This window comes from Pipistrellus hanaki, assembly GCF_964339955.1.
Source record: "Pipistrellus hanaki genome assembly, chromosome: 14".
In the NCBI taxonomy this organism is placed as follows: domain Eukaryota; kingdom Metazoa; phylum Chordata; class Mammalia; order Chiroptera; family Vespertilionidae; genus Pipistrellus; species Pipistrellus hanaki.
Genome location: NC_140516.1, coordinates 14,217,933 through 14,243,013, shown reverse-complemented (window position 1 = coordinate 14,243,013; position 25,081 = coordinate 14,217,933). Strand labels below are relative to the sequence as shown.

At 40.5% G+C, this 25,081-nt stretch overlaps 2 protein-coding genes across 4 annotated transcripts; both read right to left on the bottom strand.

The window, feature by feature from the left end:
* Positions 1-977: 977 nt before the first annotated feature.
* AP3M1 (adaptor related protein complex 3 subunit mu 1) lies at positions 978-24,998 on the bottom strand. Of its 3 annotated transcripts, none has more exons than XM_084904886.1 (9): positions 24,693-24,998; positions 17,158-17,433; positions 16,314-16,485; positions 9,591-9,728; positions 8,291-8,376; positions 7,413-7,546; positions 5,592-5,799; positions 3,918-4,062; positions 978-3,495 (listed from the first exon to the last, which is right to left on the bottom strand). In XM_084904886.1, exons 2-9 carry the CDS (start codon positions 17,428-17,430, stop codon positions 3,395-3,397), a joined length of 1,257 nt encoding a protein of 418 aa, XP_084761012.1. In that variant the 5' UTR covers positions 17,431-17,433; positions 24,693-24,998; the 3' UTR covers positions 978-3,394. The 3 variants fall into 3 exon arrangements, with proteins under 3 accessions (XP_084761012.1, XP_084761014.1, XP_084761013.1); XM_084904888.1 differs by lacking the exon at positions 24,693-24,998 and adding an exon at positions 23,957-24,230; XM_084904887.1 differs by lacking the exon at positions 24,693-24,998 and adding an exon at positions 23,972-24,230.
* Positions 9,739-14,897, bottom strand: LOC311632883 (phosphatidylinositol N-acetylglucosaminyltransferase subunit A-like). The gene is given in 2 exon segments (XM_084904876.1): positions 9,739-14,430; positions 14,433-14,897. Coding segments are annotated over 2 exon segments (1,455 nt in total). The 5' UTR covers positions 14,787-14,897; the 3' UTR covers positions 9,739-13,329.
* Positions 24,999-25,081: the final 83 nt, after the last annotated feature.

Here is a 25,081-nt window from a genome sequence, read left to right as displayed (position 1 = left end):
AAGCAGCAGGGGGTGCGGACCGTCCTCTGATTGTAGAAGTCTGCCTCATTTTAGACGATTCCAGCTCCCCATGGAGGCCATCACTGTCCCCCAGAGAGCGGAAGCTGTTACAAGTGCAGGTCTCTCTGTCATGTTCCAAGCCCAGGATAGAACACGAGGGTTGGCAGGGATCCACAGAGGCTGTGAGGCCTATTCCTCCCGCTGGAGGAAGCACTGGTTAAGAGCAGGAGCAGTTCTTGGAGTAGAGCTGGGCCGTCACTGGTTTTGCCCGATTTGCTAAGTCTGAAAGGGGCGAATATTAAAAGGCTATCGTGTTGCTTTAACGTAGAAAAGTTACTGTAGGGAGGCAGATTCTAGCTTGCTTGAGTCCCCAGGAAATGTCCAAAGCTACTGAATTTGTTCAGTAGTATCTGAAAACAACATCCATGGTCTCATTTCTGCTGTTCATCCTGTGTCCACTGGTGCTGGCTTCCTGCTGTATTATAGTTTAGTCATTTTCTCAAATCAGAATACCCTGAGGGCAGTGAGACAGATGTCTTCCAAAGGCTCTTCTTGTCTAGTACCATTTAAGGAGCAAACCCATCACATGAATTCCCTTTGAGTGAAAGGATGGTGACTCTCTTACGCAGAAAATAAGCATCTAGTTCGTTTGCTCTTAAGATACACTCCTTCAACAATTTAGAAAACAGAGCCATTCTGGGATTAGCCAGAATTCTGTGCTTGAAAAATGGTCTATACTACTATTACTGAATCTTTGTTATTAGTACATGGCGGTAGGGAGAAGCAGCTTTGATCAGTCTGTGGCCAAAAGGGTGATGTGTAGAGAACGAACACATGATGGTTAACACACCGAGATTAAGACAGCAGTAATGGAAGTGCTTTGTAGCCACCCTCATGCCGGGTGTGACAGGCTGTGCTTGCTCTGACACTGGGACATGCCCCTTTGAGAATGCTCAATCAACAGACAAGCTAAAAAGTCAATTTGTTGCTTTCATCTTTTTATTGACAGAGCTGGACGAAGGATTTACTGGGTTCAATCAAATCAATAAATACAATAATTTAATTGTAAAAGGATATAGTCTATTTGGAAGTTTTATCAGAAATTGCTAGAGGCAAGGGACTCTTGGCATACAATCTGCTTGTATATAAGAGGAGACAGCACAGAAAGAAAACGGACAGCAGGTACAGATGGCTGATAAGGGATTCGGCAGGAAGAGAGCAAATGAACTGATTGTTCTTTTGAGGTATGAACTTTATAAAACACTAAAAATAAAAAGTAGTTGAACTGGATAGCCAACATTAAGCAAAGGGAATCAATATTTGGCAACTTCTTGATTTTAGCTGCCAAGCTGATGGCTACCTGGGAAATTTTGTTGTTGTTAATCCTCACCTGAGGATATTTTTTCCATTGATTATTAGAGAAAGTAAAAGGGGAGGGAGAAGGCATGGTGGGGGAGGGGTGGGGTGGGGTGAGGAGAAACACGGATTGGTTGCCTCCTGCACAGCCCTGGTTAGGGCAGGTATTGAACCTGCAACCCTCTGATGCTTGGGCTGACACTCTAACCAACTGAAAACCGGCCTGGGCTACTCTAGAAATTACAGAGTTACAAAAAAGTGACTTTTCCTGCTAGATGAAAGGTAGGCTGGGTGCCCTAGGCAGACAAAGGTAAGAATGCTTCTGTATATTGGCTTCCCTGCACCAGCACCAAACACTAGTCCTTGACAGCAAAATGGGATGAGTGTCAAGGCTATCTTTAACATAAAGGAAAGGGAGTTATAAGCTGAGAAGAATGAAAACAATGGAGTCATAAGAAGAACTCTTAATAGCATAAATAAGGACAAGAAGGAACATATGAAGAACAAGCACTTGTATCTTAACTTTTAGCCTTTCTCCATTCTTCATGTCTAATGAGGCAAACTAACCGGGCAAGGACTACTGAGCCAGTGAAGTTGAGTGGAATACAACTGTAGACTGGCAGCCAACCATGTGACCACAAGGTTTAATCAATGTTACTGAGGATTTTGTTTCTGCCTCAGTATGTTCTTCTAGGTAACTTGTCAGTACAGCAGAGACATGTAAGTGCTCCAGTGACAATACAATAATAGTTTCAGACAGAAGCTATTGAGTATAGCTTTGGGAAACACACAATATGAAAAGGGGACACAAGCAAATTCAGCCCCTTAAAAACAACACCTTGACGCAGACAACAGTATGGTGATTTCCAGAGGGAAAGGGAGGTGGGGGAAGGAAGAAGGTTTAGAGGGGTAAATGGTGATGTGACTTTGGGTGATGAACACACAATACAATATATAATATACAATATACAGAAGATGTAATTACAGAATTGTACACCTGAAACCTATTTAAATTTATTAACCAATGTCACTTCAACAAATTCAATAAAAAAGTAAAAACAACAACAAAAAAGATGAAAGACCACAGTGAGGCAGACGTATTTTCCTCTTGCTAAACTACAGCATGAGGCCTGTAGACTAACTATGGTTTAACTGGTGTTGGATAAGCTTTATAAAACATGAAGATGGCAAAGGTTCGCTTACATTCTTATTTTACTACCTTAATTTATTTAAAATCTCAAACACTTGTGCTTGCAATAACTTCCTAAAAGCAGTAGTGTTCCCTTTTATTACCGTAATAAAGCATTTGCCCCTTTCATACAAATGATTTTTACTGTGCTAACAGCTGAACCAATGGTGCAAAACTGAGATGGTACTTACTGCAGCAAGTCTCTGTAAATCAAAATCTGCGCTTTACATAGAAATCTTATTTATAAAAAGGACAATACCAAGTACAGTGAGAATGGAGCGTGGAGCAGCAGAGCTCCTTGCCAGGGCATGTGGAGGTGGCTTCTGCTACAGTGCTTGCTTAATGGCACAAGTGAAAAGCTGAATAAGGCAAACACTGGAAGAGGCAGTTTTTTGTAAACTTCTTGGGGAGGAGGGAACTTCCTCTTGGGACAGATGCTGATTTGGGATGGCTAAGGTCGGGTGTGATATTTGGCTGCACTTGACACATCACGTTACAGGTTAAGACAGCTGCTGGCTGAGATCAGTTCACTTGTTTTAGGAGAGGTTATCACTGTAGCCTCTGCCTTTCCTGTTACAATGTGCAACCTCCAGCTGGTGCCCCCTATGGAGAAAACCACTCCCAAAATCTTCCTAAGTGAAAAGATACAAAAAAAGCTAAGTTATTAAAAAATTACCTTAGCTTAAAGCTCCTTAAGAACCCTACATGGATCACTAAGCAACTCTGTTAGCAGCGTGTAGCTCACACAAATGCTTTAACTAGAATAAGTATTCCCACCTACTTGGTACCTCAGTAATAAACTATAATGACACTTAGAAAACAAACAGATCTTGAGGGATTTTGGCCTCCTCATGTCCTCACTTGGAACTTTCCAGCTTTTGTGACGTATTTGACTCCTTTAAATGGCTTGTATTTCTCCCCATACATGTCCAAGCGATTTACTTTTAAGCCTGTGTCAAAAAAGAATAGGTAGGGAATACAATATTTAACAGTGAGCACTACACAGTAAATCTGGCATTAACCAGTGTCCCTTACACTATTTGTAAACAATATTCCTATATCTTATACAAATTACAGCACTGTGGAGGTATTCTTTTAGTTCCGATTCCCTTGTGGGCAAGAATCTCTTTTAAGGTTAATTTACTTTCTGAATATGTAAGTCCTTTGGTGCTTGAATGAATGTTGGGGTAAAGGAAAACTGAAACACATGCTCTCTAGAATCCTATCCCTGAGAGGTTGGCCTCATAACAATGTGAAAGGCAACCCGGAGCTATTGTTCTTTCCAGAGAGGGAGTGTTACCCTACTAAGCTCTGAACAGTTGAGCTCAGCAGAACTCAATCACCCTTAAACACAAATCAAATTGAACCTTACCTGAAATGGCAAGCTGCTGGATCTTGAACTGTATGTTGAGACTTGGGTTTTCTTCTGGCTTGGGTGCTCCAGACTGTAAATTTACCAGTCCTTTAAGACTTGGGAGCTTTTGTGGAGTAATTTTCCCCACATCCCATGTTAGTACCTTAAAAAGACATGAAAAACAAACAATCTCAACCTTTTAATAAAGAAATGTTCAAAAACACCATAAACTTTTGTACAAAATGAAGCAGTGTCTTGGAAACGAGAACTGGGACCTTCACTGAGTTCACCACTCATTAGTTCTGTGAGCCTAAATGGAGAGTCCATAGAGAACCAACATTAGTTGAACATTTACTTTTGGGTACAGCACTGTGCTTAGCACTACCTATATCTTATAGAAGCCTGTGATGCAGATTTTGTCTTCTTACAAATGAGGAAATTAAGGCTCAGAGGTATAATGATTGCCTAAGGTCACACAGCTAGATAGTAACAAGGCTGGGATTTGAACCTAAGATTATCTGATTTCAAATGCTCTTTCTACTATATCACATTCACTGTTTCTGCCTGAGCCTCAAGTTTATTTTTGTGTAAAATGAGAAGACTGACCTACACTGGTATTTTAAGCTTTTAGGTGTGGAACCCTTTATTCAAATAAAATTTTTAGCATGGAAGCTGGGTAACAGATGAAAAAGGGAAGCTGGGTTTGTGAGGGGCCAGGCATCCTGAAGCCCCTCTTCACTTTTCAGGCCTGTGTGGTTCTTCAAATCCTTAGGACTGATTAGATGATCTTTAATATTTTATGATTTTATTTAAAAATATGCCTTTTTGCCTGGCTGTGTGACTCAGTTGTTTGAACTGGTGACCTGGTGCAGTTACCCCATGCACTAGTTCACCAGTTCAATTCTTGGTCAGGGCACATGCCCAGGTTGTGGGCTTGAGCTTGAACAGGTGTACTTTCCAAAAGCAGCTGGTTGATGTTTGTTTCTCTCTCATTGATGTCTCTCTCTCTCTCTCTCTCTCTCTCTCTCTCTCTCTCTCTCTGAAAACAATAAAAACATATTTAAAAAAAAATGCCTTTTTATTTACCAGGCAGTCCAATGACTCTGTTGTTGAAAATAATATTTTTTTATCCAATTGAGAGAAAACCCTCTGCTAGAGGCACATTTTTGTAGGGTGAGGACACTGCTTTTCTTGTCAAAACCCCCTGTGGAAAAGTATAAAACAATGCTTTTAAATTAAAAAAAAAAAAAAAAAAGAGGAAGAGAAAGATCTAAATGATCAATTTCTACAGTAAATGTAGCAACAGCCTATATATCTTCTTATAGCCATGCATTATTTTTCTCTTTTTAAAAAATTTTATATCTTCTTCCTCATTAGAGAGTGAGTGCCTGGATTATCAATGGATGAGCAAAGGTGTGCACACCCTGAAGGGGGACAGAATGAGTCTCTGTTCTGTTCTACTGAGCAGCAGATGCAGTATCTCCTTCATAGCCACTGGCAAAAGCACAGAATTATACAATTTCTGAGGAGTAAGTATACAAATCAAGATAGAAATCTGAAGTTCTAGTATAAACAATTGGGGCAAATGCTCTGTTTTGTTAGGAACTATAAAACATTCCCTCTAGTCCATGTCCCAAATCACAAAAAAAAGATCGCAGAAACAGGCTCCCTCTTGATTTGAAGTGGTAATACCTTGGTAACTGGATCAAATGTATAGCTGCCTTGTGTTGGTGTCAGGTTCATATTCAGCACAACTTTTGGCATGTGAACTGTTACTGTGATTCCTTCAATAGTTTTTCCCATATTCTGCTTTGGTCCAATTGTAATATCAAATCTGCCGCAAGAACTATTCTCCTTAAAGCTGATGCTATGTTTCACATACACTGGTATTGCCACTAGACTAAAAAGATAAAGACACAAAAGCACAAACACACATAATTAATGGAATGAGACAGCTCGGGAAGTGACCTCAAAACCTCAGTCCAGAGTTTCCTAACCTGCCTCTAAGTTCACTATAAGACCTTATACTCCTAGCTGAAGCCGGTTTGGCTCAGTGGTAGAGCGTTGGTCTGCGGACTGAAAGGTCCCAGGTTCGATTCCGGTCAAGGGCATGTACATTGGTTGCGGGCACATCCCCAGTAAGGGGTGTGCAAGAGGCAGCTGGTCGATGTTTCTCTCTCATCGACGTTTCTAGCTCTCTATCTCTCTCCCTTCCTCTCTGTAAAAAAATTAAAAAAAAACAAACAAACACCTTATACCCCTAGAAGTGAGGATTCTGCATCTGCATTGGGGGTGGGGTGGTGGTGAATACAGCACATTGTTCTGGTACCACTACACTAGGAATTACACAATTTCTGAGGAATACACAAATCAAGATAGAAATCTGAAGATAATTTTAGTATTAACAATTGGGGCAAATAGTCCTAGTTTATAGAAATGAATTAAGATCCACAGAAAGATAACTTACAATTATGCAAACTAATAAAGCAGTTTGTATGTGGTATGTGGAGCCAAATACCTCTGCTTTTAAATCCTATCCTGATGTTAACTAAATAACTTCTCATATTTTCAAGGGACAAACTAGCTACAACCCATAACACTAAATCATTCATTTAAACCCCAGTGCAAAAAAAATAATTAATTAAATAAGTTAAAGAAGGTAAACTTCAGTGCATAGAAGAGTGACTTGGAGCCAGTTCGCTGGGGAATGTCCTGGGAGCTATAGGTACATCTGTCTCTATCAGCCATGAAGGGTATGGATCATAGTAAAATTATGGCACAGGTTTATGGTTTTGCTTAAGTTATACAGCCCCAAATGCTTGCTCTCAGGTACATATTTTACTATAGTCTCATTTACTACTGCTCTACTCTTAGATTCAGGAGTAGAGTAGTAGTAAGTGATTATTTTAGACATATTTCATCAGTTCTTCTTGGTTCTCCTGGTGAACCATGGCTAAAGTAGCAATGATGAACTCAAGAATCCAATATCAAAAGGAAAAGTCAGTTCTATTCAGCATATCTATCTAATAAAAGAGTAATACGTATGCAAATTGTCTGGCACCCAAACACACAAGATGGCCACCCCTATGTGAATACAAGGTGGCCAGCAGGGGAGGGCAGTTGTGGGTGATTAGGTCAGGAAGGGAGGGCATTTGGGAGGGACCTAGCCTGCAGGGAAAGACAGTTATGGGGGATCAGGCCTACAGGGGAGGGCAGTTGGGGTGATCAGTCATGCAGGGGAGGGCAGTTTGGGGTGACCAGGACAGCAGAGAGGGCAGTTAGGGCAATCAGGCCAACAGGGGTGCAGTTGGCGGCTTTAATCAGGCTGACAGGGGAGTGATTAGGGGCTGATCAGGCTGGCAGGCAGAAGCGCTTAGGGGCAATTAGGCAGGCAGACAGGTGAGCGGTTGGGAGCCAGCAGTCTCTCAGATTGGAGAGGGTGCAGGCTGGCCTAAGGGACACCCCCCACCCACCAATGCATGAATTTCATGCACTGGGCCTCCAGCAACATACTTTTGTGAGCTGACACGATATGATATGAGTCGGAAATTTCCATCTGGAGGTATAAATGACAAAACTCTTTCAGATTCCCAACGCTTGAACCGGATGCAGGGGTGAAAGCTGACATCATCTAGAAGCCGGGGGTTCTGCCAGGAAAACAGAACACAGTCACCATATTCATAGAGCATAAGGAACATGGCAACTCTATTCATATATGATGAGAAATTAATATTCTCCCTAAAGATAAAGCAGTCATGTAGTAAGATTTTGTTATTATGACCACATCATAAGCATAGTTTTACACTCGCCTAAAGTTTGCAAATATTTTATATACATTATTTTACTTGAATCTTAACTATGAAGTAGAAAATCCAAATAGTTTCATTTCCATTTAATAGATGAAAAAACGGGGGTTCAAAGAACTCAAGGTCAGGACAATTAGTGGCAGAGACAGAACTGGAACTCAGTTTTCTTGATTGTTCTAAGTGGTGTGTCATGCCGAGTCTAAAATGATGCAAAAGATTAATGCCCTTTCATACCAGCAAAACATAATCCAGTAAAATTCACGCTCAGAACTGCAGAAGCCAGCTAGCCATTTAAGCTACTTCTAGCACACCTAGGCAAAGCCCTCTCCTCAGCCTTTCCAAAGGCCATGCTCATCATGTAAGCTAGTGTCTTGGTAAGCTATGCTAGGATTATTTCTGAGATAATCTTTTACAATCTAAGATACAAGAGTGTCTCAGTATTTATCATTTCACTCACTACTGAATATGTATTAGGTGCTATAGAACAGGTGAACAAAACGTACCATACCCCCCACAAACAGCAACAACAATAAACAAACAAAAACCCCCAAAACAAACAAACAAACAAACAAACAAAAAACCTACCATGAAAGAAAGGGAAAGGTCAGGCATTCCGGATAACTTAATGCAAGCATCGATGACGCCCTGAATTTCCGCAAAGACTGTAGATCCTGAAGAAAGAAAGAAAAAAGGTGAGTTTGCATTTTTATGAGTTATCACTCTCTTGAAGTAATGGAGATACCTCCTGGATGTCAGACACAATGAACCTTTGCACATCTATTATCAGGTCAGTGGACAGAGATCCATTATTTTCACCTTCGTCACTGAGTGCCATGGCCCACACCTAACACAGGTTGGAATATGATAATTCTAAGGAAAATCAAACTTGTCTATATCTCTATAGAATCAAACTTATAAAACTGCTGGATAAGAAGTTAAAATATTTTTAACAGAATTTTAAAATGAGACAAGTTTCTCATGAAATGGATTAAGCTGTTAACTTTTAAGAAATAGGAGCCATTATTCTGCAATACAGCTATTTTCTGTATAATGGGATTTTATAATGAAAAGGGCACTCACTAAAGAAAAGATATTGGCTCTAGTTCATAATAATTCAGTTTCACACCAACTATCAGAGCTATCTTGAGCAGCTTACTTAACCCTTCTGAGATGTTTAAAATGTTTGTGATTTAATAGAGCAATGTTTTGTCTGGGATCTTTATTAGAAATACTGCATCATAAATAGTACAGTGGTGCCTCACACAACGAACTTAATTCGTTCCAGGAGCAAGCTTGTTATGCAAAAAGTTCGTTATGTGAAACGCGTTTTCCCATAACAATACATGTCAAAAAAAATAATTCGTTCTGTAGCATAAAATATGCTAAGATGACATATTTTTATTTAGATACATCTAAAAACATAATTTTTTTTAAAAAAAACACACATTTTTTTAATTTTAAGACAGACTAAGTAGAGTCTACCGAATCTTGCACATCTTCATCCATTTTCTGCTTTTTGGCCGATGGTTTCATGAAAAACCTGTCCAAAGCTCGCTGTGCGAGGCGTTCGTTATGCGAGGCACCACTATAGTAAAAAGTATGGTGTATGGTAGAAGTACAATAAATGTTAAAATGAATAAATGGCAAGAGGAGAGATGTATAGGGTGATAATTGGCTTACTATAAGACAACATAAGATCTGATTTACAAAGATTTGGTAAATCTTAACTAGTGGTTATGAAAATTATATGTAATCTCTGGGCAAAATAAATTTAATCATTAGTCTTTCCACTGAAACTACGCTGCCAAGGGATTTCAATTTTTTCTCCAGCTTATGTCAGATGAACTGTTCCCCCCCCCAAATAAGACCGCATGCACACAATTACCTGATTTATCTATAATTGCATCTATTTCTTCAACGACATCAAAATAGGCTTCATTATTTGTGTACTTTACTCCTGCCCGGCGCCATGGGATGTTGGACAGTTGCCCGGTGGGGAGTGTGTCCCCAACATTACTACTACCTAGAAACCGGAAAAGGGAAAACAAAGCTAATGCATGAAATGGTCATCAGAAACACTATTAACAGGAAAAAAAAAAAAAAAAAGGAATACTTTAGCTGCTTCTTTAATATTTGGGATTTTCTTCATTGAAGTTGTGGATGGTTTCTAGAATTGTTAGAGACATATTCATATCAACATGATCACATTTCTAGAAGACAGAAATAGGCCATGTGGTCATCTATCTGCCAAAGCAGGTTACATTCATTTACTTATCTTTTGCTTCCTGTGTGTTAACAGTAACCTAACCTAATTCCAGTGGCTCAACAACAGAATCTCATCCTGCTGCCACTGATGAAAAAAGAGGATGGTTGTTTCAAAACCTTCTGTCGATAAAATGTCTCCACTGAGAATACAGGGTGATAACTAGGTCCTTTGGTATTCAGCTTGGATTCTACCAGAGGCTGCCAAGCAGGCCTCAGTGGAGTAACTGCAATGAAGAACATACTCTGGCCTTCTTCCATTTTAAGGTCAGCACACCCATCTGGTTACAATATGGCTTATGTTCAATATCTGGCTAATTTCCTGGTATACTGGCATAGGTTTTAAAATAAGTTTGGTTGTTCTAAACATATATCCTTGAGCTTTTAAACAGTTACCAATATGGTAAGTTTACATTTCCAATTCAAATGTAGTACATGCTTAACAATAACACCACCTTTCATTATGACTGCATCACCTACAGAGTATGAAATTGCTTTTAAAAATCTTACACTGTAATTTGTGTATTTCAATTTTAATTTTTTTCCTAGTTCCCTCCCATCCAGAGTATAAGTTTTAGGAAGGAGCACAAACATGCCATCTTATCTTTTTTGAATTTCTCCTGACATTCAGCCTTGTACAAAGGATGAATAAGACCTATGGAGTGAATGGTTTCTTAGAGCTTCTCTCACCCATTTTGGTGCACTAGCAGAGGCATTTACAGTGGTGGACAGTAGAGCTGGAATAGCACATAACATTTCATAGAAATCTCACTAGAAGACTTTAATTTTTTTTTTTTAAAAAGAATACTGTCATCTGAATGTACCTAATTTCTAGCCCTACTAAATAATTAACTCAAAATTGGAAATTTATAACACAAGTACAAGGCCCACAATGCACGAGATATCACAAATAGACTTAATTTCTTGTCTTTCTGCTTTAACACATCTTTTGCATGTATAATTGAGCTGCCAAAGGGAGCACTTGCATGTATAAACCAAGACCCGGAGGAGACAGTGTATACTCTGTGGTAGCGAGTCTCACACTTTCTGTACTTTAATAATTGCAGGGTAGCAGTATATGCCAGTTTTATTTATTTATTTTTGTGAAAATGTTATTTTGATCTTTATTTTTCTAGGACATGTAGCATGTTTTCATAAATCAGTTTTACACGTGCTACTTTTTGTAACATAATAATAAATACATTTTTCATAAAATCCTCATTACTGCAAATTCACTTTCAAATAAATGTAAGTAGAGGGTAGAACAATATGTTTCCACATATTGACCAGTGCAACACTGACAGTTTCAATTAAAGTATCTGGGAAGCCTGAAAATGATTTAGTAGAATAAGCAAATTTACTTCCATTTGTCCAAAAAAAAAAAAGAAAAATAATTTTAATTTGCAAATTATATATTTTACATTCAAGAACTTTAATGCCTATGTCCATCTGAAATAAATGACAATGATTTTGAAAATAATATGCCAAGAAACAAAAATAAAAGAAAAGTATGCCTTTGAAAATTGCTGAATAAAATCAAATTATAGTTATAGTTATAATTTGCTATAGTTTCTCATGTTATGGTGAAGATTGGCACTGTTTATTCCATATTTATATAAGAGAGTTTCTGTGCATAAAAATCCCAATAAGATTTATTGGTTTGGGTCAGTCCATTTTTCTTTAATTAAAGAACTCCTAACTTCTAGATTTAAAAATTGCACTCTTGCATTTGTGTTTTAGTATGAAACATGAATATACTTCTTTATATCAGTGGCAACTAGTTCATAGGCATGTTAAGATGCTTTTAAAAAAGTTGTTCACAATCACAATACTGCCAGAATCTATGTAGTGTACCGACATGGGCCTCTTTTTTTCCATTTCAGTCTTTTATCACAAAAACTTATTTGAAGGAGTTCAGTAAGACACACCAGGTAGATAATTTGGGGTTTTAAAACCCATGGCTCTGGGCAACAATTACAGCTAACAACACATCCATCCACAAAGAGACTTGTATTCCTTAAATTTTCAGAATCAATTCACCAGGAAAACACAAGTAAAGACTTTTTTGCACACTGACAATACTTATCAGGTATCAGCTAGGCCACAAGTGAAGGGAAGTGACTTCTCCCAAAGGTACAGGCAGCAGCTGAGTTTGAGATGGCACATCTCATACATTCTGCTCGGTAAACATGAAGGCATTTTACAGAGTACTCAATTATGCACTGAAAGATGTGGAGGGTTTGTCTCTGCACTCTCAACAGTAGTATCAGTCCCTAGTAATTAAAAAGTAAACAGCATTTTCATAAACGCAACTGAAAATGAAAGGTCTACCTAGAAGAATACACATAGCCGGATCAAAGTACTCAAAGCCGGATCAAAGTACTCAGAGCGTTATCTGCAACTTTTTCGTGGCATTAAAAGCATGATGAGTTGCCGAAACCGGTTTGGCTCAGTGGATAGAGTGTCGGCCTGAGGACTGAAGAGTCCCAGGTTCGATTCCGGTCAAGGACATGTATCTTGGTTGTGGGCACATCCCCAGGAGGGGTATGCAAGAGGCAGCTGATCGATGTTTCTCTCTCATCGATGTTTTTAGCTCTCTATCCCTCTCTCTTCCTCTCTGTGAAAAATCAATTAAAAAAAATAAAAATGCATGATGAGCATTTTTGGCATGTTGGATGGTTTACCATTTCATGTCAAGTGACTACAATAAAGTAAACCATTTGAGTGGTAAACAGTGAAAGCACCCTGGTCGTTCAGGGCAAAAAGTGTCTAGTTCAATGTTTTACACATAGTAGGCGCTTAAAGCAGGCTAGTAGCTGACAGACCTTCTTATTCAAGAAAACTGCTGATAATATGTAACACTGAGTGTTCCCAATAAAAGGTTAAGAACATGACTTATGTATCTAATAAAGTTGCACGGAAATAATTTAAAATAGTTCATAGTGTTGTTGTACTTCCCTAAAGGAAACTTGTAAACATCAGGCGAATATCTAATTAATGGCAGGACATTTAAATTGGCCAAAAGAAAGAAATGCCCAAAAAACGCTTGGCTCCTCAGCACCCAAAGCTCCCAAAATATGTGAAAACATTTCTGCTAGAAGGATTTCAGAAATCTGAAAAATATCATATCTGAGTGACTTAGATAAGTTCTCTCTTTAATTATAAATAAGTGCAAAGAGTTTCCACACTCAGGAATTGCATAAGTTATCGTTCCTCAAAGTAAAACATTGTATGATATAGGGATAGCACAACTTACTAAATTAACTTAAAAAAAAAAAAAAAAAGGGAAAAAGCAAGGTTATTTTCAATAGACTTAATACCACTGTTACAAATATTTAAAATCTTCCAATCCAGGCTTTCTTCTACCTGGTTTTGGACATTTCATTATTCCTGCCCCGTTTTCTGCTGTAAGGATATTGTTTGGTCCAGGCACTCTTTGGCCCTGGGGCATCCATTGCCACATCGATGAGAGAATCTGGAGTCATCCATCTCAGGAAAGCGAGGAAGAGAAAGTTGAACACGGCCATCAGAGCAAAAATGCAGCCTGTGACTGGGCCGCAGTGAGACAGGAGTCTGTCCAGGCGTTTGTCCATGGGTAACACAGTTTCTCCTGCCACACGACTGTACACTTTCTCCGTCCTCTCCGCAACATTCCTCCAGGTGTAGAAAGTCTTTACTATGTCATGGATTTTTTCTGGATCCGGCAATCCTCCGGACTTCAGTTGGGAAATAGCTTTTTCCAATCCCTCACACAAGGATTTTACAGAAGGCTCACATAAAATAATGAGACTTTCTGGAAGTACTTCAGGAATTCCACCAACCCTGGTACTTACAACCTGTAAACCACAACTGGCTGCTTCCACAATGGCCATGCAGAACGCTTCAGTAAGGGAGGTATTAAGAAAAATATGTCCTTGAACTAAGACATTTCTAACATCCCTGTGTTCTAAGGCTCCCAAGAGACGCACTCTGTCATGTAGCTGGTATCTTTCCCGTACTTCTTCCAAAATTATTCTCTTTGGTCCCTCTCCTCCAATTATGAAATTTAAATCTTGGTATTTCTGACATAGTTTAGGTATTATACCGCTAAGCAAATCGGTGCCTTTTCTGTAAACAAGTCTGCTGACAACAACAATAGTTACGCTGTCATGCCTTCTAAACGGGTCTGGAGTGAAGTCAGTAGGATCTACCGCATTAGGAATGACGGACACTATTTCAGGATCCAGTGCGGCTCTTAGCACAGTGTTTTCCTTACTAGTGTAAGAGACACAGATTACGTGGTTCGTGTCGCAGAGAGAGACCGTGAGAAGCTTGTTTGTGAGCACCGAGCTGACATCGGCAAACCCGAAAAGGGAGTGGTCGGTGAAGACGGTGCGGAGCCCCACGGCCTGGGCATGGAAGAGGGCGTCGTGGGCCGAGGCGGAGCAGGAGCTGTGTGCCTGCGTGGACCACCGTGACTCTCTCGCACGAATATGCACCTGAGCAGAGGCAGACTGTGGAAGAGGGTGGTGGCTGTGGACTGGTTGTACATGACTTTCAGAGGCAGGTAATAGACCTTGAGGCCGTTAGTGAGGTATCGGATGCCTTTCCGGTTTCCGTAAGAGTGGGTGACGATGATGACCTTGTGTCCTCTTTCAATCAGGCACTGAGAGAGCTGGTAGATGTGGCTCTCCACGCCTCCCATGTTCGGGTAGAAAAAGTCTGACACCATGCATATATTATGAGTATGATTTCTACATGTGCAAAGACTTCCAGGGATAACAGGGTGGAGTGCAGCTGAGGGACCATGGCCACGTCCACCTCCTCCTCGATAGGCCATGCTGAGACAGTTTAGGCATTAGTCCTTTACAGCAACCCAGTTAAGATGTGTAATTTAGTACCGGCGAGTCCTATGGCCACCAGTGTCTGGACCTCCTGCGGCAGCAGCTGGAGTCCTATGCCAGTTTTATAATACTATTTTTATTCTTTTCTGGCTTTATCCTATCTAATAAAAGAGTAATATGCAAATTAACTATCACTCTACTACACCCACCAGCCACGCCCACCAGCCAATCAGAGTGCAAATTAACCACAACCAAGATGGCTGTGGCCACAGAAAGCAGGAGGGAGACTAGGGTTTCCCCGGCAATGGAGGAAGCCAAGCTTTCCGCACACCCTGGTGGGCCCAGGCTTTCACTCCAGGTTACAAAGTTTCAATTATGGAAGATACATAAATTCCAACAGAAATGGCTGCTGCCACAGAGCGAGCAGGAGGCTTGGATCCACTCTAGGCTACAAAGTTTCATTTGTAGAAGATAAATAAATTCCAGATACCAGGGCCTTTGCTTGGGTTGCTGGGGGGCGTGGCCGGCCTGCAAACCACCACAGGCCCCTTGCCCAGGCCACCCCACGCCCCAAGGGAACCCCACCCTGATCCGAGACACCCTTCAGGACAAACCAGCTGGCCCCCACTCATGCACCAGGCTTCTATCCTATCTAGTAAAAAAGTAATATGCAGATTGACCATCACTCTAACACACAAGATGTGGAAACAAGATGGCCACCACAAGATGGCCAGCAGGGGAGGGGAGTTAGGAGGCACCAGGCCTGCAAGGGAGGGCAGTTGAGAGGAAACAGGCCTGCAAGGGAGGGCAGTTGGGGGCAATCAACCCTGTGGGGGAGGGCAGTTAGGGGTGACCAGGCCAGCAGGGGAGTAGTTAGGCATCAATCAGGCTGTCAGAGGAGTGGTTAGGGGGTGATCAGACTGGCAGGCAGAAGCGGTTAACGGCAATCAGGCAGGCAGGCAGGCGAGCAGTTGGGAGCCAGTAGTCCTGGATTGTGAGAGGGATCCCAGATTGGAGAGGGTGCAGGCTGGTCTGAGGGACAGCTCCCCGCCCCCCTGCACAAATTTTGTGCACTGGGCCTCTAGTTGAGTTATAATTGGCATATAACATTATGTTAAGTTTAAGGTATATGACATAATGATTTATGTGTATATAATGCAAAATAATTACCACGGTAAGTTTCATTAACATCCATCATGACATTTGCTTCTTTAGGATTAACTGTGATAATTTATTTAGTCTTATTATTTAGTATTAAATAATAGTAATAATATTATTGTCGTTTTGTAGAAAAACATATAATAAAAGAGTAATAACCAAGAAGTTCTTTATAATTTAAGATCTAACAAAATAAATAGATTTTTAAATATGAAAAGAAATAGAGATCCACTTAAAATTCACCACTAACTTTAATTCTGGCCAAACTGGACTATCTTAAGAATCTGCCAGATCATAAGAAATGGTATTGAGCTGTTTATAAAGTTTCAGTTGCTCAATTCCTAATAACGTGTATTTTCACTCACCTGTAATGGAGTTGACGACAGAACGGAGAATTGTTGGTGGTTTAATCAGTTCTTTCAAAATGTTAGATTCAGTAGCCAGTGGAAATCCATTGTCTAACATTTCTTCCAAGAGTTCATACACTATGACCACATTATCCTTAATTGCAGCCTCTGAACACTCACCGAAGTAGTCCTAATAAAATACCATGGAAGGAATGAAGAAAGGCTTGCTAAATACTTTTTGTTCTGAAGGGCAAATTTATAGTTGCATAATTCAGTGAATGTAAAACAAAGGGGTAAAAAAAAAACCTTTGATAGTTCTATATATTTTCTTACATTTCTGGATTGAATTGAATTTCTCTTACATACTATGCCAGGAAGTACAGTGAAGCATTAAACCAGAATGTGAACTATAAACTCCCCTTGTCCTGATTAGGTACCCCAAAACATACAGATTAAAGTATTTGGCATATTCAGTAAAACAAAAGAAAAAAATAAAATGTGAATATCAGATTTCATGACCAATAAAAATCTTGGGACCACTCAGAGAACTGTGTGTGGAAAGCACTATTGTTTCCTGATGACATAATTTATCATACATATAAAAAATCAGGTTTTCAATGAGAGTTTTCTGTTCTCCTAAAACAGTGAATGGAGCAGCCGTGTGTGCTACTTTATATCCTACATAAAAGGGTTTATGCTTAGCTGGAGAGAGAGAGAGAGAGAGAGAGAGAGAGAGAGAGAGAGAGACAGACTGTAGGACAGACAACAAAACAAAAGCTGTATAGTTAAAAAATATAATAATGTGTCCCCACTCTAATTATCTTGGGTGAATTTAAGTTCAAAGATCTAATGAATAACTAACCTGAAAAGTGTCAGCAACTCGATGTAGGAACTCTATTACAAAGAGAGGTGGCACTTCGGTCTGTATGACAGACACAAAAAAGAGCTTGTCCCTATAGATACTGATGAGGTAGTGGTGAGGTGTTGAAATGACAGGTGGTACATTTTCAACATCAGCAGCTTTCTCTTGAGCTTCAAAGAAATAATCACAGACAGATTGGCTCACAACACTCTTCCAGTGCTTCTCTAGAAATATGTCACCGGAACAGTTTATGAGAAATAGACTGTGGATCATTTTCTGGGGGGAAAAAAAGTTTGAATTTAGTATACATCAAAGGTATCTTTATATTATCCTGACATCAAACCCAGAAAAGGCAATACAAGAAACTACAGACCATTATCATTTAAGAACATGGATGCAAAATTTCTAAACAAAATACCAGCAACTGAATCCAGCACCATAAAAAAATATTATACACCTTAACCAAATGCGATTTGTTCTAAGAGTGCATAGATTATTTCAACATATGAAAATCAACACAACACACAGTATTCATAAAAGACAAAAAATATAATCACTTTAAGAAACAAAATAATTTGGCAAAATCCAACACTGTTTTATGATTAAAAACACATAGCAAATTAGTATTTGCAAAGTGAAATAAGCCACTCAGAGAAAGATAAGTTATCACATGATCTTATTCTTACATGGAATCTAATGAACAAAATTGATGAATAAAATAGATCCAGAGACACAGAAGCATGGAACAGACTGACAAATTTTAGAGGGAAGATAAGGGAGTAGGAGGAGAGTGATTAACTGGGAAACTCATATGCATAACCCATGGACACAGACAATAGAGTGGTGAAGGCCTGGGAGGGACAGAGATGGGGTGGAGGGAGTCAATGGAGGAAAAAAACCCAGAAACAAAGGGGAGGTCTGTAATATTTTCGACAATAAAGATAAAACACACACACACACACAGAGCAAACTAGGAATAAAAAGAAACTTCCTCAACCTGATGTAAAGCATCTATGAAAATTCCATAGCTAATACTGTATTTAATCGTTAAAGACCAAAAGCTTTCCCCTCAAGATCCAGAACAATGATGTTCTTGATGTATAAACAAAGACCCACTCTTACCACTTCTCATCAACATTGTACTGGAGGTTCTTTCTACCCAGAGCAATTAGGTAAGAAAATGAAAACAAAAGGCTTCCAAACTGGAAAGGAAGAAGTAAAACTAACAACACACACACACACACACACACACACACACACACACACACACACCCTATAGATCTAATAAATGAATTCACCAAGGTTATAGGACACAGATTAATATAAAAAATCAACTGTGCTGCTACATAGTAGCCTATTCAGGACATTTTATATAAATGAAATCATACAATGTGTGGCCTTTTTTGTTTGGCTTCTTTTCCTCAGTATAATGTTTTCAAGCTTAGTCCATGTTGTAGCACATATTAATACTTTATTCCTTTTCATGACTAATATTCCATTGTTTGTATGTTTATTATTTATCCATTCATCAGTTGATAAAATTCTATTTATAAGAGTGTGAAAAAGATCAAAATACTTAGGGCTTAATTTAATAAAAGAAGTGCAAGACTTGTACACTGAATACCATAAAACATTGTTGAAAGAAATTAAAAAGACCTAAAAAATGGAAAGGGCACACATCTCGATCCCCAGTAGGGGGTGTGCAGGACGCAGCCAATTAATGATTCTCTCACATCATTGATGTTTCTCTCTCTTTCCCTCCCTTTCTGAAATCAATAAAAATGTGTACAGGGCCGTCTGGGAAGGCACATGGCATTTCTTTTAATTGTTGCCAGCTGAGTCCGAGACAATCGGCAGAGCTGCATCTAGGATACACATTTCAGCTAGGCCTTCATATCAGCTCAGGCAGGGGCGGGTCTAGATATGTAATCCAGACAAGCAACAGGACTTAAGAATGCAAATAAGCTCCTTTGGTCCTAAGTTTTGGTGTTACTTCCTGGTATTGGGGAGTATAACATAAATGTGCTGGGAGGGGTCAGGTAGTAGTCATGCTATCTCTCCATCAGAGAGGATGACATCCCACCCAACTCTCAGCTTTTAAATCTATTTCTGTGTCTTTTTTCTTTCTATAATTTCTCAATCCCTGGCTGCCTCCACTTAGAACCGGTTCATTCATTTCTCTTTCCATGCTGGACACAGAAAAGGGAGATCCCGCCATGTCTGGCCCCCACTGCATCAGGTCCCCCCAAAAATGTATTTTTATAAAAGAAAAAATTTGGAGGACTTATACTTCCTGATTTCAAAACTTACTACTAAGATACTATGTGGTATTGGCACAAGACAAGGTGGGGATTATAGATAAATGGAATAGAACTGAGAGTTCCAAAATTAACTCTTAAATATATGGTCAATTGGTGTTTTGTAAAAATATTTTATTGATATTTTACAGAGAGGAAGGGAGAGGGATAGAGTTAGAAACATCGATGAGAGAGAAACATCAATCAGTTGCCTCCTGCACACCCCTTACTGGGGATATGCAACTAAGGTACATGCCCTTGACCAGAATCGAACCTGGGACCCTTGAGTCCACAGGCCAATGCTCTAGCCACTGAGCCAAACTATTATAGTTAGGGCTGGTCAATTGGTTTTTGACAGCAGTGCCAAAGACATTCAACTGGGGAAGAAGAAAACAGTCTTTTCAAGAAATGATGCTGGGACAACTAGACTTCCAGATGCAAATGTGCTGTTTGAACTTTTAATTAAGAGAAATAGTTGGAGGGTATGCTTCTTGTATAGTTAGAAGCCAAAATGTGTTCTAATAAATTATTTAGAGCAGAAATTATATTTAAAGGAGCTGAAATATGTTCTCTTCTTCAACCATTTATCTTACACACCCTAAAAGACTGCTGTTTCTTGAAACAAGTGACTTTGAAGTTTTCTTTATTTTTAGCGGCCAGATTCTTACTCATCTTTTTAAGCTGGTGAAGAATTCTTTCCAGGAAAAGTTTCCACCAAAGTTGTTTTCATTGGCAGTAATTCAGGTCTCAGAAGAATACAATGTGTTAAACTGGCCATCTGGATTTATTGTTATCCTTAGTGCTGAGATGAAAGCATAACATTTCGTAGCTTTCATTAGTGCTTAGCTAAAAACCCATCTTAACCTTCTACTATACGAAAGGAGAGCTTATTTCTTCTATCCATATAATGATGAAGGGCCTAATGCATATAACAAACAAATATCACTTGCAGCCTGTTTCTTTGGCTACTTACTCTTTTAGTAGCTGCACTTTTTAAAATATTTTTAAAAACCTTCTGGAAAAGCTACACACACCACCACCACAACTATCTTTTTGTTCTTAGTGACTCTGAGCCAGAAAACAGAATTCTACCAGTTATTTTAAAGCCACTTGAGAAACTGTCTTCAGAGCAGTTCCATCAGAGCTTTGACTACAGCTTAAATACTTCATAAATCCCCTTTACCAAATGTCGAACATACTCATCCTGATGATACATAAGCAGTGCAATTACAATAGTCAAAATATCCTTGGAAGAGAAAAAAGAAAATGTATTCCCTCCATATAGAACAGAATAAAGGCATGGAAGGCAAAGAGGCATATATATCCAAGGTGAGAGAATGAGACCAGAAGATCTGGCTCACCTGATTCTCAGCCAATACTTTGACCATTTATACACTCAACAAGTAGTTTTGGATGTTTTCTATATTAAACAATGGGAGACAGGGGTGAACAAAATACAGTCCCTGAACTTGAGTTTAGAGTTCAACAAAGAAGACAAAAAACTCAATACAGTAATATGTAAATCCTATTATAACAGGGGAAATACAGTGTCCTATAGAAATTTGCAAGGCTTTATGGTGAGAGAGAACACAAGATAAAGAAATCCAGTAAAATTTAGCAACTTTAGAAGGTGAGGGGAATGATGAGATGAAATATGCAGAGATGGGTTCACTTTGTTATCAGGGCAATGTAAAATTATTTTTATGGTTTTATGCAGGGGACTCATACAATCCCATTTACAGTTTTAGGAAGATTGCACTGTGGCAACTGCATAAAAGGGAAACTGGATATTGTGAGACCAGTTGAGAGATGAGTTATGGGGATGGCCTGAACTAGAATGTTGAAGGGGGGATGGAGTAAAATAAAAAAGATAAGAGAAACATCTTGGTGTGAGCAAAGACTGGGGAGGGAGAAGAGGGGAGTATGAGAGGGAAAATGAGGCATTTAATCCTAGTTCTGTGTGATCAGACCCAATTCTGGTTATATTTAAATCAAATAGATGCAAAAGATCTATGGGTCTTGTGCTCCCAAGAGAAGCCGAGTTGGAAATAGATTTGTTTAATAATCATTATTTTTGTTAATGGGGGTTGTAATTATAAAGAGAATAAAACTACAAAGAGAGAGTGTGAACTGAAGAGTGTCTGTGGAAGGAACTCCCAACATCTGAGTAGCAGCTGGGTCAAGGAAATGTGCCTAAAAAAAGAATATTTGGATGCGCTGTCCCTCCAAGGAGTAAGCCAGCACTCTTTCCTCCCTCTTCTTCTTCCCCCCACAGGCATTCATCTCTTAAACTCTAAGGTTCCCATGAGACTTGCAACCAGGAGAGCACTGGGCAGTGGCACCTCATCCTGGGCTATCCCCTGAACCTGTCTTCAAGGTTCCCTGATCTGACTTTCCTATGAGCTGCTATCAGTTCCGCCTTGGCTCACTTCTTTCCCATAACTGTTCTAGGGAGCCAAAGCAGCCTCCTAGTCTCTCTCCTGTTGCTTCTTCTATCCTAAGAGCCTCCTTGCTTCACTGTCCCATTTTAAAAAAAACATGCTTAAAAAAAAAAGATTTGGCTGAAAAAGGGTAAGAAAAAAGCAGAGAAGGTAATGGTTTTTAGTAACTATAGTGTGTTAACGTATGTCCAGAAGAATGGTGTTTTAAACATTGTAAATGGAACCAACAGTTTAAGCTACAAGAACTGAAAGTGTTGTTTCTCAACTTTCTTTTCATTATTTCCTGCTAAAGGAGTCTTTTCAGACTCTCTTTCTATCATAACCCTCCCCTTGAAAATTTCAAAACCACAAGTATATACTGTATATTTCCTAATGTACTGTTAGTATATCTGTGCTTTAAAAAAGGAATATGATTTTTTCTTCTCCCTACTGAGAATATATAATTTAACACAGAGAGGACTTTGATGATATTAAAAGCAGTTTCAGTGATAGCTTAATGGAAAACTGAAAACCAGATATACTGAATTGGGCTGAGAAATGAGAAATAAGTAGCAAGAAGTGGGAAAAACAGATGAGGAGAGTAGAAGATACACTCAAGAACTCTAGTTGTGAAGGAAATGAAAAGACAGAAAAAGAAATGGGTGTTGTTCATAAAGTTAAGGAAGAATATTTTTAATATATTTTATTAATTTTTTACAGAGAGGAAGAGAGAGGAATAGAGAGTTAGATCGATGAGAGAGAATCATCAATCAGCTGCCTCTTGCACACCCCCTACTGGGGATGTGCCTGCAACCAACGTACATGCCCTTGACTGGAATCGAACCCGGGACCTTTCAGTCCGCAGACCGACACTCTATCACTGAGCCAAACAGGACTCAGCAAGGAAGAATATTTTTAAATAGGAAAGAAAAGATATGAGCAGAGGGGGATGATGATGATTATGGAGGGGAGAGAATAACCCAAAAAACAAAACAAAACGACAATGTAAAGGTAGGAGAGGATGGTATTGATCAGTTAGGTCAGTGGTCGGCAAACTCATTAGTCAACAGAGCCAAATATCAACAGTACAATGATTGAAATTTCTTTTGAGAGCCGAAAACTGACTTCTGCACATGGGTCACGAAGTTTCAATTGCACTGTACGTGCACGCCTGCACCTGGTGTTTTGTGGAAGAGCCACACTCAAGGGGCAAAGAGCCACATGTGGTTCAAGAGCCGAAGTTTGCAGACCACTGAACTAGGTGAAAGGATTTGTTTTCCTTAAGGAGAAGAGACATTTTTCTTCTTTAAACAGAAGGGAAGAAGGTTTACATATTTGGTTGCAGGAAGACGATGGCTTTAATTTTCTCCGTGGAACAGAAAGGAAGGTAATTTGCAGATCGAGAGAGAATGCCTCATCTTTACAAACACCATTTCCTACCCATGAATTGGGATACCACTGAGCACCTGAGTATCTAATCTGCAGGGAACTCCAATAGTATGTTGCATGCTTAGAATCCAAGATTCAATATGAAAAGCCGGTCTTATTGCAAAGAGAGCTTTCCTACTAAAGAGGTGTTAAGTTTTGGGTAATTCTTCATTCCCCTCATTTCTCCACTTTTCCTATGGTTTCAATGGAAACTGTCCCCCTTTCTTTCCAGAACGAATCCTTCCATTTGTAATTTTGAATCTTTAATGTTCTCCATTGGTTACTGGCGTCCTGCACCAAAGATAATGGAGAGGTTGGATCAAGGAAATGGTGCCTTAAATAAAAGAATATTTGGAAGTATTCCGAAAAACAAACCAACCTCAAGCTCTTTAGGAACCTTGCCAACCTCAGCAAGTGTCTGCTTCCTGCTCCAAGTGAAGAAGGCTTACGTCCACACTGGCAGGCTCTCCGCTCAGTAACTGACTCTATTCAAGCAGCTGTCAAACGGCCCAACAACTTCCGGGTCATCAAATCCAACCACCTCGGCTCAGACTCCCACTTACCTACTCCTTTAACCCCCGCAGCGTTTCATGTCACCGTCCACACTCCCCAAAACAAAACAAACACTTCTTACCCTATTATATGAAACCTCACCTGCTTTGTTCTCACCTTGAACGTTTCTTCCCGGCTTCCTTCCCATGCTTTCTTCTTGTCATCCTTCTGCCATCTCTACCTAAACCCCCACTGCTTCAAACTCGATATATATCCCAAGTTCCACAAAATTCCTCCTGATTCTATCGTGGCACCACCTTCCTAATCGTGCATTGTACGATAGAAGTTTCAACTTCAGCTTCAAGCCAAATCTACCCAGTGCAACCAGCCACATTGGCCACCCCTCTCCCACACTCATGGCCACCCCCTCAGGTTAGGTTCCCACCACCAGATCGGCAGCCCCCTCCTCCCGGTACCGCCCGCACCCGGCTCCCCCCCCCCCCGACCCCCCCAGGCGCCGCCCTCTCTCCTAACAGGATGTGCGCTCCGCACAGTCACGGGTTTGGTTCTCCTAAGCAGAAGCCTGGGGCCGAGGTCCAAGCCGTCGGCACTCCAGTTCACTGTGGCTGACAAGACCTTCTCTTCGCGCCAGAGGACGGAGAGGGACCCCCAAGGAGCCCGATTCTCTCGGGCCTGGAGCCTGGGAACGCGGGGCTGCAGGTGCACCGCTGCCTTCCGGGCGGCCCGGCTGGCAAGAAAGCTCGGCGGGCCAAGGAGGGAGATCGCGGCCCCGGTCCACAGCGCGGGAGGCGCTCCCGCAGCCCAGGACATTCACTCAGCCTGCTCCCCAGCTTTCCAGCGGTCCCCGGAACGCAGACTCCCCGCCCCTCGCACTCACCCCGACACCTGGGCCTGTCAGTGATTCGGCGCCGGGTCCTCTCCGCACTGGGGCCGAGGCGGCGGCGTAGGCCGTGAGGACCCCGTCGTGGGGGTGCCCAGGAGATTGCCTGACTAACAACTTCCAAAGAGACCAACTAGGGCTACAGATTTGGAAAGGCTAAATTAAGCTGGAAGACGTTGAATGAAAAGAAATATATCTCTTGCGTTTTAGGGCTTAGGTAGTTTAGATCTCCGAGAATTCAGAAGAATGAGGGGGTTTCCGCGTTCCTGGACTCAGGCGCTCATCCGCAACCTAACACAATCTGAGGTGGGGGATTGGCCCCCTGCGAGGAGGGGCGGGACCAGGAAGGGGCGGTGTTAGCCAATGAGTGGGTGGAGTTGAGGCGG